Source organism: Corythoichthys intestinalis, chromosome 3, assembly GCF_030265065.1.
Source record: "Corythoichthys intestinalis isolate RoL2023-P3 chromosome 3, ASM3026506v1, whole genome shotgun sequence".
NCBI lineage: Eukaryota > Metazoa > Chordata > Actinopteri > Syngnathiformes > Syngnathidae > Corythoichthys > Corythoichthys intestinalis.
In genome coordinates this window covers 31,791,655-31,812,123 of record NC_080397.1, presented here as the reverse complement: position 1 = coordinate 31,812,123, position 20,469 = coordinate 31,791,655, and the positions used below count along the sequence as shown (strand labels likewise).

General features: G+C 39.1%; 1 protein-coding gene across 2 annotated transcripts; it reads right to left on the bottom strand.

Moving 5' to 3' along the window:
* Window positions 1-2,940: 2,940 nt before the first annotated feature.
* On the bottom strand, window positions 2,941-19,648 carry zbtb34 (zinc finger and BTB domain containing 34). Of its 2 annotated transcripts, none has more exons than XM_057832879.1 (2): window positions 19,443-19,648; window positions 2,941-6,023 (listed from the first exon to the last, which is right to left on the bottom strand). In XM_057832879.1, the coding sequence occupies exons 1-2, from the start codon at window positions 19,509-19,511 to the stop codon at window positions 4,461-4,463; spliced, it is 1,632 nt and encodes a 543-aa protein (XP_057688862.1). In that variant the 5' UTR covers window positions 19,512-19,648; the 3' UTR covers window positions 2,941-4,460. The 2 variants fall into 2 exon arrangements, with proteins under 2 accessions (XP_057688862.1, XP_057688863.1); XM_057832880.1 differs by lacking the exon at window positions 19,443-19,648 and adding an exon at window positions 19,190-19,355.
* Window positions 19,649-20,469: the final 821 nt, after the last annotated feature.

Here is a 20,469-nt window from a genome sequence, read left to right as displayed (position 1 = left end):
GGTTCACAGTTGGGTTGTGAGGTTGTGTGGAGAGTGGACAAAACAGGAGTTGGGGCACATGTGCTGTCATGATTCAAGTTTTCGTGGCCCTTCACTGGACCTCTAGCTTCAGCTCTGCATGTGGAACATAATGGACTCATTGAGAACTTGAGGCAGAATGTACGGAAACCACTGACTTGAGGACTTTTTCCCCCACCTGAAGAGAAGTGCACGATTACGGACAAAGGATGCTGCCCAATGAGACCATTTTTTAAAACACTATACACCCTGAGTTGAAAGTTCTAAGTTTTTTTTTTTTTTTTGCTTTGTCTCCAAATACATGCGCCAGAGACAGTATAGTGCGTTGAGGGAGTTGATGTTAACCATATGCAACCAGGTTTTTGCAACTGAGGAACCAGAAAAACCCACCAAACCAGAACATGACAACACACAGCCCACTCCCAAAACGTGGCTATACAGCCCCCAAATCCCTTTAGTTATTTTGACACAGCTGGAGGTGCAACTCTGCCCAATGCAGAGTAGATGACTGAGCCACTTGCTCTGGTCTTTTGTTGCAGTTCACAGACTACCACTAGATTTTGATCATCATGAACATTTTTTCTTAAATCCATAGTCAGCTCACAATTTTTATAAAGAGGAAGCCAACCTGTCCCATGTTTTTCAGCAAATACGTATATGTATATAAAAACGAATCAATATCAAATCATCCTGGTTCTATTTGAATTGAACAGCTCCCTGACATTCAGTTTGTTTGATATGACAGGCCAATATTTCAATAGGCTCGATGATCCAAATACACCACTTTTATAAAAGTTTATTGCTTTCTTTTAATAAAACACAGTGGACAGAAACTGACAAAAAAAAAAAGCTATGGAAGACTTAAGATTTTTCTAAGCCGATATCAGTGTTTGTAAACTACCTGAAGTGAGTTTAAGAAGAGGAGGATGAGCTGCAATTTCAAAAAGTAGTCTGACAGCCTTCCCTGTAAACACTTCCTTTTGATTACTTGTGGCCCATAATGCATCTCCGGCATTGAATGTGGAACTAAGAATTGACAAAATGTCAACTAGAGTCTGTGTCAAGGTCAGTTGGTTTTGTGTGTATACTATGACCTAAGTAAATATAGCTACATTAAAAAGCATTTAAACAATACCCCCGCCATTTACCTATACATGGACTTATATACTCATTTGATAAGAAAACAAAACCTTACTAGTCAACAAAAAGCATCTGTTAATGTGGAAAGGCCCCCGCCAAAAGCAAATGAGGCCATTATAGCTCAATAGATACGAATTCCAGATGGACTGTTATACTGTATGTACTATTGACGGAACTGTTAAGTGCACAATCAATGACAAAAATTCAAGAACTCAAGTTTTTAAAGTATCCATTGGCAATTGTATACAATTTTGTGGTTGAGAAACGTGCAATTCAACTATGCTATAGGGTACGCGCTTTTTTTTGTTGTTGTTTTGGAAATTTTATTTAAAATGCACACATACTTTACTAAATATTCAAGCAGCTGCTCCTCCAACAGTGTTGAAGCAGGAGAGGGAAGTAGATCTGCGCTATCCATGCATCTCTTCCTTCATTCATTCATTCATTGAAAGACTGAAAAAAGTACGGCACATAGATGGGATTGTCCTCACTGGCTAGAGTGGAGGGATAAACAAATCTCTCTCTGAGTACAGGGCAATAGCCTCATTTGATTGTTATCACTTGCTACCTCAGATAGTCATTTGTCCTATGACAATAAAATAAAATCGGAGGCAAAAAACGAAACAACAACAACAAAAAAATCATCTTTCATTTGATAAGAAACGAAAGGGTAGGCCGCGATTTGGAAAAGTACAAAATGAATGACACATTGGAGATATCCGATTTCATACTATTTAACAATACATGTGGCTATATTTCATCAAACTCTCGTAATTCAATTCATTTTAAAACAACTGAGGCACATTATTCTAAGTGCCGAACTCGAAAATGTAAAGCTTGTGGAAGGCACTAGGTTAAAATGCCACTTATGTGAAGTACTCTCTCATTTGTTAACATTGGCTTCACACAATTACATTACCTATTGCACATAATTTTACTATCAGCTATTTATGGCTTCAATGAAAGTTGCTAATTATGGTTTAGCCTTCATCTCACAAATTGTTCAGATTTGACAAAAATGATTGTTTTGAGTTGGGAGCGTACATTCCTTTCAAATAGCAATTAAATCGGCCTACAGACTAATAACCCATTCATCTTGAAAAGCATTCACCTATGATATACAGTCAAAAATGTACACACCTAGAAAATGTGCTAATCTTTGGTGTGAACCCATGGCACAAAAGAGTTGAAATTTGCACCTTTCACTTGCAAATCATTTGTGGGCAATCACTGACAGAATCAAGATGATGGAGAAAAAAATGTTAAAAAAAAAAAAAAAATGCAAATGATGTTGATGACAGAGGGAAAAAAAAAAATCATAAATGCATACACACACACACACACACACACACACAAAAACAACAACCCCAAAACAATAGAGTGACCAACACATTCTGCTCAACTGTCCACTGACTGCACGAGAAAATTAAAACTTTGCAACACAAAATGACATATTGCTGCTATACAGCAAAATTGCACCACAAAAAAGGCATGAACCTATTTGGATGGAAAATAAGACAACCATGTTGTTTTAAAGAAAGACCACGAGGTGAGCTTTAAATGACCAAATTTCTGTGAAAGGATAATCAAATAGGGCTTATAAGTGCCTTTTAAAAATCAACTATGAAATTACAATGGATATAAAACAGTCTTCGTATACTACCATACTACTATATGACCCACCGCCCCTTGGTTCAATAAAACAGATAAAATACAACAAAGTCATTTGCGTGATTTGTAGCCATTGCAGAGTCTAATCATATTGTCGTTACTGCTGTGAGGGTAGCTCTGTACTACTCTTGATACAAAAAAAAAAAAAAAAAAAAAAGATTACCAAACTGTCACGGGACATCAATCCCTCCAACTATGCAAAGTGCATCAATACTTTGTATCACGTTCTTTCACGACCTTTAATATTTATCTCTTGTTTTAGCCACGCATGTCAAAAAGTGGTATTGATTGCTGAAGACAACCTTGGTTTTTACATTTATATTTGACCTGCACCAATGCAGAGAACAATCAGGCAGGTAAGATAGAATAAACATGGACAAAAAGAGGAAAGAATTAAATGCAAGAGTCCTTGCAAAAAGAAAAACGAAAAAAAAAAAAAAAAAAAAAACAAATCGGAAGAAAAACCATGTCAAAATGGCTGAGTTTCCTTTGCTTCCTTTTGCATATTATTGGTATTAGAACTTTTGTTATACTGTGCGTGAACTGAACCGGAGTTGTTGCGACTGCTATGAATGAGTGAGTTTTAGCCTACCTAACCCAGCTCGAGTCAAACAAAGTAACACATTCTAATGTGAATTAGAAATCCCAGTGTGAGGGAATATGTTGGACTTCACATACAGAGCCTCCTTTCACAGTTAACAGTATGTAAAATCTATGGTTTATGGTACAGTATGCCACAAGAATTGGTGACATACAAATTCTGTGTTGGGGGGGGGGGGGGTGAGGAAAAACAAACGCGTTAGACAGCAAACTGATATAAATGGATAAGTACACTGGACCATCTATTCTCTCTCTCTTGTCCAATTGTTCCCATAACAAACCCACTAGCATACTAAATGAACTCAGTTTAGCATATCCACTTGGTGCAAGTCTGAACCAGACAATGAAGGAGTTTGACCGCTGTCTTTACATTTCGAGAATTTTCTTTCCATAGTTTGGCAAAATACTGTACATGGATTGTAAAATTGATTTCTTACAGTGAACTTGTTTGTGCCCGGTAGGTTATTGGCCATGAGGTAGAACCAAGTAAGTTCCATAGAAGTGAAAATACTGTTATGAGTGAGTATGTAGTTGTATCATGAGGTATTGAACGGATATGTCACAAAAAGCTTTGCAATTAAAAAATAAAACATAAGAGGAGGAAAAGAAAAGATTATTTCTAGTGAGTGAGTGACCTCCTGTGGCCGTATGTGCAAAAACAGGTCAGGTTAAAAGGTGATATGACAAGCATCTTACCAGAGCTTTCACATTTTCAATTATTGCAACATGCCTATATAACTCTGTAAATATGTTTTTAAAAACATGGAAAGATATAAAGAGAAATCATCTGGGAGCCAAAGAGGGCGAGGAGAAGGGGGGGGGGGGGGGTGTCTACCTAATTGGGACCTCAGCAAAAATAGTTAAGATGCAGCTTCCCAAGTAACTCGCTTTACTCTGTACTTGACACCTAGCGTTCACAAAATTGGCAGCACCCCTTAAAGTAAGAAATGTCTAGAGCAGAGAGAGCTGAAAAAAATCCTTAAATTGATTTGAAAAACATTTCTTAAAGCTTCTTTAACCTGAAGCAGATCCTAATAATCACATCTGGATGCCTGAGCCTCTTCTGGACTGCATTTGGAACTCTCTTCCATATCGTCGACTGGTGCCTCTTCTGCATATTGCGCCTCATATGCTATCCCCTCGGCGGTATCCTCTTGGTCTTTCTGACCCGAGTTTCCCTCCGTCCTCTCTGGAGAGTCCACGTGATTGTTGCCCTCCGATACTCCCATGTGCTTCTTCCTCAGGTGCTGGTTTAGGGTGCCCTGAAATGGGAAGCATTTTCCACAGATCTGGCAGTGGAACGGCTTGTTGTCCGTGTGGCCACGGATGTGATACTCCAATTGGTCTTTCCTTGTATACTTCTTGCCACAGAATTTACAAACAAACGGGGTGATGCCCATATGCAGGCGCATGTGACGGTCGAGGCTCCCTTTCTGATTGAAGGTCTTACCGCAGTAGACGCAAATGAGTCTTTCGTTGTATGGGTACCACTGACTCCTCAGACTACGCTCTCGCACGTCATTCTCCAATATTGTGGGTCCCACAGCGGATTCGGTATCATCCGTGCCCTGTTTGACGTGACTTAATACCGCTGCCGGGATGGCCAAAGGGCGCTTTGCTCTTGCTCTACCACCTCTGAAGCCACTGAGTATGGAACGGGATGGACTGGAGCTGTTGAGGTTAACAAAGCACGGGGAAGACAGCCCTGAGTAGGAGTAGGCAGCAGACTGGATAACTGGACCATAAGAACCCACACTAACAGCCAGAACTTGCTCTCCATCTACTAACTCTGTATGGTAGCCATCATCCCCAGCTGAGGAACTATCGGAATAAGTAGGCCTCTCAGTCTTCTCCACTTTCACATGCACATCTGTGACTTGCCCGTCTTTGCCAATTAACTCCACTTGTTCCATTTCTCCTTCCATTGGAGCATCATGTTCTGACACGCTATCAGTGCTGCCACGATCTGATTGGCCTTCCTCTTGTTGCTGTCGACCACGACCCAGGCCTTTGCCTGTGAGATCCAAGCGTGCTTCATGTCCTGCGTGACTCTGACGGGAGTAGTAAGGGGGGGATATCTGTGTGGGGTTGACAAAGAGGTTGCTGTCGTTGACCCCGTTGCGAGTGGTCTGCGAATCATCCTTCTCTGGGCTGCAGGTATTAACTGGGAGGCTTATTTTGGAGTGGATGCTCTCAAGGATATGAGTACACTTATCAATAATGACCTGCATCTGCAGAAAGCTGGCAGCAGTGAGGAAACTGATAATGTCCTTAAGCTGCAGGGACATATGACCTGTGTAGCAGAACGCAAGTAGCTGCTCAAACACCTCAGGGCTTTTGATGACAGAGATTGAAAGGCCACTCATGGTGCTGAGAGCAGAGTGGTCTCGAAAATAGGGTGAGCTAGCTGCCAGAACAGCCTTGTGGGCGCGAAATGGCTGACCCTGTATGTGAACAATGATGTCACATAACTTGCCCTGTAGTCGCAACTCATTGAGCTGAGTCAGGACAGTGTTGCTGAACTCCGGCACATCAAACTCGATGTAACTGCCGTCGTCCATTTCTTGAATATGTTTCTCCAGTTTGTCAACCACCTGTAAGACAAAAAAACAAAAAACATTAAAGTTGTATGTAATTTCTACAATTCAAACATTTTCACAAGTCAAGGTTTTCTTTATGCAATAATAAAATGTTCTTTTTTGCAGATAAGGGAAGCCGTTGTTGGACATGGGCAAGCAGAAGCCTATTGCAGCCAACTTTTACAGCTGGTGCTTTAGTGGATTACTTATCAGTGAAATAAAATGATGTCCTTAACAAACAATCCTTAACTCCTTCAGACAATTAAGACTTGAATAAACAAATTCAGGGGTGAAAGTGGCCGGAATGGTCCGGTACACTGTTCCGGTATAAAATTTGGGGGCGGAACGGTGCTTTGATCCCGAAAATATGAGGGCAACTGTTAAACCTTTATGTTAAAAAATACCTGCCAGGCTGCAACACACGAATCTCCAAGAAGAAAGCGATCTACTATTGTCAGATTTATATTATTTATTTATTCCACAGAGTTCTCCCAGTGTGTTCTGAGTCTATTGAGACGGTCGACTCGTGTCGATGTGTACGCAGCAAACCACCCTGCCTGGTCTCCAGTTGTCCGTTAAATTTGATGACATAGAGACGTGATCAGCATGGATAGTTAGCTGTGATTGGTTCAAATGCACATGTTGAACTTTTTGAATTAGCGAAATAAAGGACAATGCCACGGAAAATTGATCAGATCTTTAATAGAAAGAAAAGAGGTAAAGAGGGTTGTTTATTTTATTTGCTCTGATGGGGAAGTTCAGAACATCTTCCACATTAACCTATAATGCCTGACCCCTGAAATACTGAACAGAAAATTTATTTATTTATTTTTTTTTAATTTGAAAGCTTCATGTGGTCGTTAAACATAATTTTTAAAACATTTAAAATATATATATATATATTTTGAATGCATGTTCTCATAAATGCATCATAAATGACACATTAAGCATTATATGCTGTTCTCGTGGAAAACCAAATACAGGTAGTCCCCGGTTTACGAACGAGTTCCGTTCCTATGCTGGCAATGTAACCCAAACTTCCGAGTACATTGGAATTAACCCTTTCAGTACCCCTAATTACCCCCTACATCTCAAAATAACTGTCCAAAAACATGTATTATACGTCATTGTACTGTCCTCGCCAAGATGTTGGAGCTAATCTTTTCCCTCTCGCCGTCAATCAGCTGCGCGACTTCTTCGTGGTAGCAAATGCGGTCTTATCGTGTGTGTGCGCGTGTGATCTTATTGGGGTGTACATGTGCTTTTACTCGCCTGCAGTAATACTACCTTCTTTAGGCTTCTTGCACCAAAATAAAAGCATGCATCACAAAACAAATGTCAACATTATAATCAAATACACATTTTGCCAAAGGGCAAAACAGTCATATTAATAAAATAAAGTAAAAAATAAGATACTGTGAGGTACAATAAGGTATTGTTTACATGAAAAAAAAAAAACAAATAATAATAATAAATAAAAATTGGGAGAAAAAAATGGCGTCTTAAAGTCGAAATCAAGCAAGTCGGGTACATCGTAACCCAGGGACTACTTGTATAACAGATTAAACACAATGAGGTTTTAAACCCAAAAAAAAAAAAAAATTACTGCAATGAGGTCTATAAATGCTTGTCTCAAATATGATACACCTTGCAATATAGTTAATGTGCACTTTGGACTTATTTTTGTTCATTTACCTATGTTAAGCCACCCTTTTATTTCCTTATAATAATAAAAAGTTAATGATTGTGTTATCGTCAAAATATATTCCATTTCACTGCATAATATCAGTCCTTTGTACTTTTTTTGTGTACTTTTTGTTCATGTATGTTACTTTAAAAAAAAAAAAATATATATATATATATATACACAGTGGGGAGAACAAGTATTTGATACACTGCCAATTGGGTTTTCCCATTGACTGTAGTAATCGAGTAATCGACTGAAAATTCTATCGATTAATCGAGTACTCGGATAAAACACATTTTTTTTAGGTAAAGAGCAATTATAAATATACATGAGAAAACAAGACATTTAATCTAATATTGAACCATTTTCAGTCAATCAATGTCTTTATTTTCGATGTACATTGTTGAAAACAGCCAACAATTGCATCTCAGATGTGACTAGAATTAAAAAAAAAAAAGACTAATTTGCTGCTTTCACTCAAAAAAACTTTTAGATCTCATATATATCAAAATGTTAATTTCTATATATTAAAAATGCGATTATGCTTGATAACACACATCACTTAAAAGTTAGGTGTTTTTCCCACGTGTTTCAATTGATTTTCCATTTGTGTCAAGCTATTTTTAAGTTCTAGCTAAGTTTTAAGTTCGTCTAAACTGAAAGTCCAGATAGGATTTTGAGTTTTTGCAGTGTTCAAAATGAATGTATTGCAACATATCAGGTTATAATATGGCGGGGATATTTGCATGCGTTCCTGAATGCACCGCGTGACGTGCGGAGGTGAGGGAGGTGCGGGAGAGTGAGAAACGTGCCTTCCTGTTGTTGTCGCTCTGGCAGGTGCGTGTGCGTCAGCTGCGGCAGACTGCAGTCGTGTGTTGGTTGTTCCACAAGTTCCCAAAAAATAAATAATTGCAATCTAACGAAGTGGGTGACTCTTTATCAACGTCACAGTATGATACCTGCTGTATTGGAACACATTAGGGACCAGTGCTACTTGGTGTTTTATCCAGCAATGACTACTCAGCTAAAATTGACAGTTAGCAAGATTAAGTTTTTATTTTACACCCTCATCACTCTACAGCGCTGTGTTTTCACAGATTAAATAAAGCCTGCATGTAAGACATGTTAGCCACGCATTGACATTGGTCATAATTAATAGAAACCTTGCCCTCCGCAGGGCTAATGTTGCGTTAGCAAGTGAAAGTTATTTATTAGCACTGAGAAGTCTACTGCTTCAAGATGGCAGCTGTTTACAAACGCCGCTGACTCTGTCATTTCGCATCTAGTTCAACATACATGTTATATCTATAAGACGCATCAGACGCTACCTGCTAGTGCTACCACCGTAGCATCATGCGGGCTAGTTTTTAGCCACGTCCGCGTAGTTTGTACCGGCTGTTGGATGCTGTAAGGTATTCTTCTATTGCTTCTTCCTCTACGCACGTGACATCAACGCGTTGTCCCGCATTAAAAGTAGTCGGGGCAAAACGTGATGCTTAGAGCTGGAAAAATTAAACGATTCTTCGAGGTGAATAAAATTACTCGGATCAGTTTTTAAACTCGAGTTACTTGAGTATTCGTTTCAGCTCTAATATATATACACACACACACACTGGTAAGTCAATGTTCACTTTATCTTCAATTTTAATGTACTCTACACTAGAGGTGTGCAAAATTTCCGATTCTTAGATTATTCGCGATTCGGCCGTGGAAGATTCGAGAACGATTCACAAACATCCCAATTCCGATTACTGAAATATGCGAAGTAAAGCGGAAGTACACAACACTCAGCGTGCCGCGCGGTCTTCGGGACGGAACGGAGCGAGAGTATCTAAACATCATGCTTCCCATTACCCGGCCACTCGGGTAATGCCAATGCTCAACTCACGGCTCTAGCTCAACTCATGCAACGAGATAAAAAAACACAACAACATACCTGACTGCTGCCGATATAATGTTACTGTGGATATCATTTATATAGGACTAGATGCACTATAAATTTGGTAGTGTTAGCAGCACATCTACAAAAAGCTAGATGCTGGCGTTATAAATGGCCACCATCTTAAAGCAGTACACTTCCCTGCAAGGCTGTTGTAGCGAACCTTCCAAGCATGATACATGTTAACTTGATGTGTGTGGTTTAGCCTGAGAGTAATTTTGAACAATTTTGGAACTAATGTACAAAACATTTAAAAAAAAAAAAAAAACGAGAAAAAAAAAAGGAGGGGGGTGCATCAATAATCGTTTTATAATCGAATCGGAGCCTCTGAATCGTAATCGTAATCGAATCATTAGGTGCCCGAAGATTCCCAGCTCTATTCTACACCCCATGTTATCTAGTTAAAATTGAGGTTTTGCATTTAGATGAAAATATAAATTAGGAGATGGAGCCTGGCGTTACTGTATTGTGTTTTTGTTAACTGATATTTTGCACATCACTGAAATTTTTTTGAATGAAAGTCAGTTTCTTATGTATGTATTACTTTAAGTCTAATGCAGTAGCCTAATGCATTTGTAAAACCAGAAAATAAATAAATAAACAAACCAAAAAAATCTGGGTCCGTGGTGAGCTTTATGTCAGAGAGTTCCAGCAAGAAATTTTAGCCACTTTCACCCCCGCATAAGATGCAAGAAATTATCCTGTGTGAAGCAAGGAGCTAAAACCCACATATCCACATGATCATGCAATACTCAACCAATATAAAAATTATAGTTTTGGTGAGTAAGTTGTATGATAATTGATACCTTTTGGAACACTTTATCAAAGCTAGAAATTCCAGTACTGTCACCACAGTTGTTGTACTTTTTGCAGTGAAGCCAATCTGCCATGACTGCACAAACAAGTTCTTGTCTGGAACTTGGTGTTATTTAAGGCAAAGGCTCCCTGAAGCAATCAAATGGGTGTGTTTTGGAATTTTAAAGACAAAAATGGTTACCAGTATCCATAAAGCCTGACTATTTTCTGTGTCCACCATCTGAAATCCCCAAATGCAATCATGCATCTAACAGATATTAAAGTAAAAGACTGACAAGTTCACATCACTAAAATGCCCTTTATTGAATTGTATGCGTTTTCAGGACCTATACAAGAAAAATCATATTTTGCAGGTTTTAATAGGTCAAAATTAGACCGCAATATGGTACATATGGTATAAGATTGTCAATTTGTCATCTTTGCAGTTTACCAGTTGCAGTGTCAACTAGAGTCGTCTCTTGACAAAAACTCAGCATATAATGTACCTGTAATTAACTCTCACACAAAGTCAAGAATCGTACCCTAGCAACAAAGCAAAATTTGTGTTTGACAATGTATTCTCGAGCACGCATCGCTATACACAGAAACTCAGTGTTGTTGGACAATGAAACACTAAAATTGTTAGATTTATAATGTATTCAAAACAGTGATTTGTTATTGTGATGCTTCCTGACAATCAGCAAAATAAATGCAATGTTCACCAGCTGCAACAGGAAGGCATGATGATTTCTATCCTTTGAAAACAGAAATAAGCCATATCATTATTAAAGTCGCAGGGTTAAAGGAGAGAGAAAAAAGCGCCTCGTACTTCGAAAAATATGCTAATTAATAGTGCTAACATGTACAATGCTGAGAGGAATGACAGCTCTTGCACAGAAGTGGATTCTGGTTTTGGTCAGGGATGTCCCAAATTCCCAATGCCGATTTTTGACTTCCTATCAGATTTTTTTCAAGATACGTTTTGCCAATACTGATCTGATGCCAATCCAAAACCTGTATTTTTAAATCAGTAAAAGTAATTAAAAAACAATTGTATTAAACAGAGCTTTGCTGGTACCTCTTGAAAAATATTACACGATGCCCTGTTACTATCATTAGTTTGTAAAGAGCAGTGGTCTCACTCAGCAGACATATTTGCCGAGTGTTTGATTTACAGCAGCCCAAAAGCATGGGGGAACTGAAAACACAGAACTACTGGATCGGATCGGATTTTTTTCCCACCAAATCCGACACTGTTAGATAGGTGCCGATACCTAAGCCTGTCACGATATGCAATAATTCCATTTATCGCACGGTAAATTAAAATAAAGGCAGTAATTTTCCCGCGCGATTTATCGCCTCACGTGCGTGCATGTGCGGCGGACGTGCTGTTAAAAGTTCGGCTTCTTTTTTACCAACAGTGCAATATACTGTGACGAGGATTCACTTTGTTTTATTGACTTCTTGCTATGTTCGTTTTTATACATTTGAGTTTGCGTAACCATCATTCAATGGTGCTGTCGGCATGCAGCAATGAGCGAGCAGAGTGGGGAAGACAAAAATGGACGGAAAATACTGATTTCCAAGCCAAACACCACAGCCCCGGTGTGGGAATACTTTGATTTTAAACCAAATGAAAATGGCAAGGCAATGAAAAAGGATGAACCAGTCTGCAAAATGTGTTTGGAGGTTGTTTCAACAAAGAGGGCCAACACAACAAATCTACATGCTTATTTGAAACACAATCACCCACTTTAGTTTTCACTGCTTGGTAAGAAAACTGCATCGCAACAAGCGGAGCCTTCCTCGTCACGGCAATCGACAATTACAGAGGTAATCGCTTGATTTGAGAAATACAAACGAGATCGCGCAAAATGGCGTTCCCTCATGGAAAGTGTAGTCCGCTACATTACTGAAGAAATGAGACAGTTTTACCTCTGTTTAATGTTGTTTGACACTTTCTAGGTTCATACTGCTGGTCTTAATGCACGAATCCGATTTTTTCGTGTTTTTCCGGCTCAAGTGAAGCATTAACTTGACGTTCTGAACGTGACAAGTCGCATAGAAGTGGACCATTTCAAATCTGATCTGGGTCACTTTCGTATGTGGTCTAAATCTGATCTGGCCCACATTTTTCCAGAATGTGGTTGGCGGTCTGAACTGTCAAGTCTCCCGAATCGAAATTCATGCAGCAATGACGTCAGCAAAGTGAAAGCGGCAGGCAGGACGGGAGCGATGTAGCTGTGTATTAGCTTCTAGCTTGAACTCTGCTTTTATGCAGAAGCGGGCTTGACCACAGTCATAAAAAAATAAATGAAGAAAACAATAAGCTTGACAATTTTTGATTTTCATTCTAGGCGCCGAATGAGCAGTATTTCAGTATTGCTTACATGGCCGAGACGGGGCAAATTGACACACCCACGTCATGTCACGCACACAAGTCAAGGCTTATGTACGTGCGTGTATGCGTTCTATCAGTCCATGTAACATTTGAATAAAAGAATAAACGGGGATTATTGATGTCTATTATTTGTGTCCTCTTTTTGGAAATCAAAATCTGATCACCCTGGAATAACATACAGCTAGCATGTGTATTTTTTTTAATGCTTCTGCACATGCGGGTCACTTTGCTGACTCTCGGACTGCGAATTAGTGCGCATGCGTGATACTTGAACGGGGAGCCTGGACAAAGGCAGTCTGAACGGGCACGCCAAAAAACCAGACATGACACAAATTTGGATTCGTGCATTAAAAGACCTGCAGCATGAACCTAGTCTTAGTGAAGCCATTTTTTTTGTTATTGCTACTTAATTAATGTGTTTTTCACGTTGTTGAAGTGCAATTGTTTGTGTTACTACAACTTTATACTAGTGATGCACGATAATGCATTTTTCAGCCGATACCGATAACCGATAATTTCCTCCTCGTTCCAACCGATAACCGATAATGTCAAGCCGATAATTTTATTAAAGATTTATGTAAAATTTTAAAGGATACACAAGAGAAAATATTGCTGTGCAAAAATAATATTGCTCTTTTTTTTTCAACATCAAATGTGAACAAGTAGTAGTAGTAGTAAATTCCAACATCTAAATAAAGACAGATTGTCTGACATTGTGTAATGGTAAACTTTTGGCAACAGTTACTTACAGAGTAAATACATAAATTGCACAAAAATGGCTTTAAAAGTATGCCATTCCTAAAGTATAACATTACTACACAGCAAAAACACAGCTCCTTAAGACTAGTTAAAGTCCCTTGTTTTCAGTGTAAATCTATTGGAAATAAGTTAAATTAACTGCCAGCACTTCAAGTATATTTCACTCAGATTTCTTGAAGAAAAATGGCCAGCTGAAAATAAGATTAACAGCCTTATTTTAAGCAATAAATTATTATATATAATCCTAAAAAAAAAAAAAAAAACTTGTCAGATATGTTCTTTATTCAAGAATATGTATGGTTCAAAACATTATTTGAAAGCAATTTTTTCTTGATTTAGGTGAAAAATGACCTTAATGTTTTAGATGTTTGGGCTTAATAAGAACAAATTACAATATTTAGTTCAAGTAAGTGAAATAATCTGGCGCATTCAACTAGTCTTCAACACTCAAACAAGATGGGGAAAATTATTTGACTAGATTTAAGAAGAATGATCTGATTAAGACGTCATAAATTTAAAGCGTACTGAATGCATTACTGACTGGATGACTTCTTTGTGTCGTTTGGTGCATGTTACAATTATCAACTAACCACTGTGCCGTCATGATAAACATGGTTTGTTGACATCACCTGTGTAAATGTCCGTGGTAAAACTGATGTGATCGACATGTCTTTCACGAAGAATCGTGGTCGTATAAACTGCATTATTTTTTCATCCAGGGGTTTGGCTATCGGGTCATTTTGGGAATTTCCTCCCGCCTGTGCCCTTCAGTCCGCCCGGCTGCCAAATTAGCACCCGCGCCAGGCCTCTGTCTTGAACCGGAGTGGCGGCGGCAGCAAAGTTCGTACCGTATATCCGCCCGCCCCGGCCGGCTCGCTGCGGCGCATTCGGTGCATGGCTCTGCTCTCATGCTCTACCCGCCTAGGGCGAGGCGGCGGCCTGCCGGACCGGCGGGCTCCGTCGGAAGACAGCTACTTGTCAACTATCGATCTCGTGAGGTGTTTAGCCATAGATGGGAGTTTACCACTCGCTTTGGGCTGCATTCCCAAACACCCCGACTCCGGGAGGACCGCAGCGTCTCTGTATCGTCACAAGCCCCGTAGCTTCCTTTATAGTTTATTTGTTAACAATAGCTTTAGCATTCGTGCTAGCAGCAGCATATTCGTTCCAAAAATCATTGTGATGCAGTTTTAAATGGCTGCTGGGTCAGTGTTAATGGTGTTCAATGAGGACGCTTTCTTTAGGCCTTGAGGAACTGTTTTGTAGATGGCGAGAGCGTCGTTTATTTCATTTCACACACGGGAAAAGCAACGCACGCTAGTGAGAGCGCCTCAACACTGATGTGTAACACCGCCTCCTCTATGACGCTGTACTCCTAAACCCCTCCTCCCACAGGGGCTTCAGAGAGGGGAGGGGTTGAGCAGGCGGCAGTGAAGAAGTGGAGAAAACTGCTTGGTTGCGCACATTTGGAGGCTAAATCAAGTATATAATTATCGGATTGCATTATCGGTTGATTTTTTTATTATCTGTATTATCTGTGTGACGTCATAATTGCCATTATCGGCCGATAATTATCGGCAGCCGATATTATCATGTATCTTTACTTTATACCTATGTGCCTAAATGCTTAAGTTATTGAAGTGCAATTTTATTTTTTTCTTGAAAAAGACATTTTATTTATTCTGTGTTTCTGTGCGGTATTGTGTAAACTTTTATTGCCTTTGAGTGGGTGTACTTAATATTACTTAGTATTATTAATCTATACTGTATTCTTATTGTTATTGTGAATTGGTTAAAAAAAAAAAAAAAAAAATTGGGGGTGCAATAATATTGCATATCGTAATAATTTATGAGAGAATTTATCGCCCACTAAAATTTGTTAACGCGACAGGCCTACCGATACCTATAGGGAGCCGATGGTGCAATGATATATAAATATGGCTAAAGAACTTCAAGAAACATGGTGGATGGACTTTGATAAGTTGCATTCGTTTAGCCTGACAATACAAAAGGCAAATAACAATGCTAGTTCCTCAGGGTTGAAGCAATCATGTGGCATAAAAAGACCCATGGCGAGTTAGGTTGAGGCACACAGCACATTAGCAACTAGTCACAACATGCACTGTCACATGTCATTCATTGGAGCTCAGCTGTGGGAGAGCGCTGATGAAATATAAAAATGAATTAGTGTTCCCGCAAAAGGAACAACTGAAGACACAGCAAGGCTCAACAGAACACATGATATCACTGTATGCCGGAGCATCCACACAATGACAGAGACAATGACAACCAACGAGCAATGCCTAATTTGTCACTCTACAATCAAAGACACAAACGAAGAAAAAACTTACTATCGCAAAGTCATTATATGTTGACCCTAACCATGTAATTTTGTCTAGCAAAGATTTGCAAGCTTAATGCTAATGTATAACCCTGAATGTCAAAACCTAGTAAAAACTTGTATAGCTGTTATGCTGAACATTTAAAAAACTGCTACTTATTCACACATGGAACAGTAGCGCTCTATAGAGCCATATCTGGCTCTTTTGATGAGTGCATCTGGCTCTCCGTCAACCCATAATTAAAAATATGGAGCCGGCCGGGTCGTTTGACATGAACGAGCTGTGATGAAAATTTTCACCTTCAAATGTGCGTCGCAATAATATGCTTCAATTCAGTGCCCATTGGTGGTCCTCCCGTTGCAGATTGCACGGAGATGGGCGTTAGTAGTTAATTAGCTTGTTTTGGGCGTTAAGTCTCCGCTCAGCCAGCAGCAGAGCTGGCCCCTCCCAACTCAATGCCAAGCGAACTGGAGTATATAAAAAAATGCGTAGGAGAAAATTACACCAAGAAAGTTCACTGCGTGGTACCTCAAGTCACAGAGGCATGCGATCAGTTTCACTTTCATTAATTTTTCGCCTATCAAAATATTTGTCGCGACCTCCAGGAGAGCCTCTACCTGTCTCGGCCACTGTTATTTACAAGTTGCCTGGTTGCGGTTTCCGCTTTCAGGACATATACGCAGCGCCACACCATGTTTCTATTTGTTATTTTCCAAGTGGTGAGTGTGCAACGATTGTAACATCCCAAGTAATGAAGTCAGGCTTTTGTTGTTGTTTTCTAAATATTTATTTCAATCACATCTCTGACTGCTCGTATGCATGCAGTCACACTGGCTACCGCATAATGCATTCAAATGCACTGATACAGCATTTACTGCCCCCCCCCCCCCCAAAAAAAAGCATTATCTTCTTGCTTTTAATTTTACTGAATTTCTTTCAGTAGAGCACACTGCTGCCTGGTATGTACGAAAAATGACGCTGAACATTAAAGGTACGGAACACCTGTGATACTGTATACATTACATACACTGTCTGCAACACAGTGGAGGACATGAATTCAAAAACCTGTATAATGCATTTATTACAAAATCCATCATAATTAATATTTAGTTGATAGTTTGGAACAGTGCAAGGGGGCTCACCTCTAAGGGCGGAAAAGATGCACAATTATCAAACAAGATTCTAATAACATACCTGCCAAACAAGACGTTAAGTAAGTCAACTATCCTGTTTGTTTCCATATCACTTTAGTTAAATCACCATTTAGCCATCAAAGGCCAAACAGGTTTGTTAATTTAGCAGGATGGCTTGTGATAAAGTGGCAGCCATACCACAACCAAAGTCCACATTAAGTAAGTAGTACTGATGGTAGATATGGTCTACGCTAAAGTTGAATAATTGTGTTCATACCGACCGACCACCAAAGAAGAAAGATAAAATGAAGTCTAGTGGGAAAGTTCCAATCTCCACTGTATTAGTTGCCAGGAAAACAATTAAAAAAATAAAATACCAAAGCACAAGATAATAGATTATGATGTCACACAACACAAAAATTTTAATTAAGAAAATTGCTCAGGTATGATACAAAGAGCCACAGCAACAACGCAATTGACAGAATTATACTTTATGTCTGTCTGCAGAGATGAGTGACAAGAGAAACTTTTCACTATTACAAAGTACACACTGAGACATGGTTCACCGTTATACACATTTGCCAACTTTGGTGGAAATGTGTTATTGATTGATGAACGTACGATGAAGGCAGTAGCCACATTATGCTTTTGGTCAGTTTTACTCTAGCTGAAATAAGTGCATTTGTTATGGTGGAGGAGGTTATGAACATTTACATATGCTTAAAGCTGATAGTATCCATCTCAAACAATTTTAGTGTAGTTATATTGATCTATTTTGTTGTCGTTTTGCCCAAAACCCCCTTGCTAATGGGATTCTCATTATGGGAACAGTCTGAATTAAACAAGGGTTGTATTAAAAATAAACTGTATACACACTAAAAATAGATTCCACATTTTATTGCTAAAGTAGATTATATATGACTCACTGTGCTTTTAAATCACAAATACTGATGTGGGCGTGAATGTATTCTAGTAATTTAAGCTGATGTGGCAGGCAGGCTTCATATAAGTCTTGGGAAAACAATTTCAACCAAAAATGTCATAGGTGGACATTTAACGGCTATCCTATAAAGAAAAACAAGAGTTTTTCATAATGAAGTGTCCTTGTTGAACTCAGCTGTATACTGAATAACCTGAGTCTTCCATGCACTTTGGTCAATTCAGTCATAACACTGCAATGACAGGCATGGTAAAATAAAAAGACACTTTCTGCTTATGAAGTGTAACGTAAAGTAGGCTTTACCTCAGGACGTCAACTTAAAAAAAAAAAAAAAAGTAATTATAATTACTTATTTGTTATGTATTAACGATTATTCTAATGTCATCTCATCTGTGAGTCTGTGACGCCCATTGGGACCTTACTGTGATTAAAGGCTACATAAATACATGCAACTTTCCTTGTCTTAAAAAGTATGAATGGCTGTTTACTTAATAGGTCTGCACTGACCCAGACAGTTTGGAATTATGAAAGTGACTCGCGTACACATTACAAATTAATGAATGTCTCAAGTTGATCGATGAAATTCACTAAATCCTAGGACGCCGATTGTCGACCCAAAATGGAGCAAATGTGTGCCCTGTCAAACTTTTATTGTATTTTGTTAGACCCAAACGAGTAGACAGCGTAAGAGATAGGACGTCTGTCCATTAGCGGAACAAACGCCAGTTCAAAGTCGAATCCAATTGAGTAATGTCGGTCATTTCCACTGCTGGCATACTGAATTGTTTCACCATAGTCTATCTGCATCGCCTCACAGGGCCCAAGCAACATCCGAACATTTGCTAACTCCATTAGCTTAGCTTAGCATTTGGCCAGGATTTCGGCAATAGCACCGGACCTTACTCACACCTCGCTATTTTTACCCTGCAGGAAATAACTTGACAGTCGGGTAGCGTTGTACACCATGTACACACGATTGACAACGACACGTTCGAAAATATAAATTATTTCGTCTGCCTTCAAGATAGCTGTGCGGCTAGTCAGCAGACTTAGCAGTCAACCCATGTTAGCCTACGGCGGTTGCTAACACTAGATTTGAGCCGAGGAAGACCAAACACACGTTGACATGACGAACCGCGGCACGCCGTCACCACTCCACGCTACAATTAAAACGAGCAGACTCACCGTGCTGCAAGATTGACATTAAACGTTGTCCATTCCCCTTCTAGTTCGCTAACAGCCACAGCCAGGCCTCCCCCCCTCTCCAGTCCAGATGTGTCAGACAGTTGCTGCTGCAATTTTTGCATCAACAGGAAGTGTTCTTTTGGCTCTTTGCATTCATTCTATCGGTGAGTTTTGCAGCAGCCCCTCCCTTGCTCGTGCCAGTGCAATGTATAGAGACATAATGTTCCCGACACACTATGCAAGTCATACGCACCAGCACCATAGTAAACGAAGAAGATTTGGGATCCAGTTTGCAGTGACCATGCGAATGTTCTTGTCTCATTCACTGCACCCGTGGCGTGCAAAGATATACGACGTACTGTTGTCTGCTTTCATTCCACAATCCCAAGGAGTGCTGTGTGAAATTCTGTACCACACATGCGCACTTACGCAAAGATATAGCGCATTTTAAAGTGGTTTGGTGTTTCTGCTTGCTTATTTGTTCTGTAGTCACACTGAAATGTGGGCTTCAACCTACAGACACTATGTCAGCAATGATTCAAGTATGCAAACAGCTATAATACTTACAGCAGGAGGTGTACATTTTATTTTATTTAGTCTACTAACAGTTAAATTGCGATGTGTAATCCGTATTATACTTGAAAATGTTTAGCTTTTCTCGATTAAAAAAATATACATAAAAATATACATACGGATGTACTGTACTGTATCACCAACCCCAAAGAGAAGGTCTCATGTATACAAATTAAATAATATTCGTTTTGAACTCTCTCTCGAATTATCGTTGTGTACAGTACTTTGCATATATTGTTTCTTAGGAATCGGGTGAGCGCTACATAAACGAAAATGACACTTTGAAGTCTTCTGTAGACATACCACAAAGGGGCGCTAGAGACTAAATGTTGAACAAACTCATATGTACAATCAAAAACAGCTCTTGATTACAGGTCATTGATTTTCATGTAACCAACAAGGGATGGTTGTCTAACAAAAAAAAAAAAAAAATAAAAAAAAAAAAAAATTTAAATAAAAAAAATACTAATTGAACCTTTATGTTCATGATGATTTATGAATGTTGTGAAAATAACAGTCAAAAAACATACCAAAAAATTCTCTTTGTTTATTTTAGATTTATTGGGGGATAGTAAGTACCAACACTGATTAGTATAATTTAATACTGTACCTCCAAAATACACCACATTTCTGTTATGGTTGATAAACCTGTAATCTGCCAGAATACGATCTGCCTCCATCAATTTGTCATTAGCAGTAGTTAATAA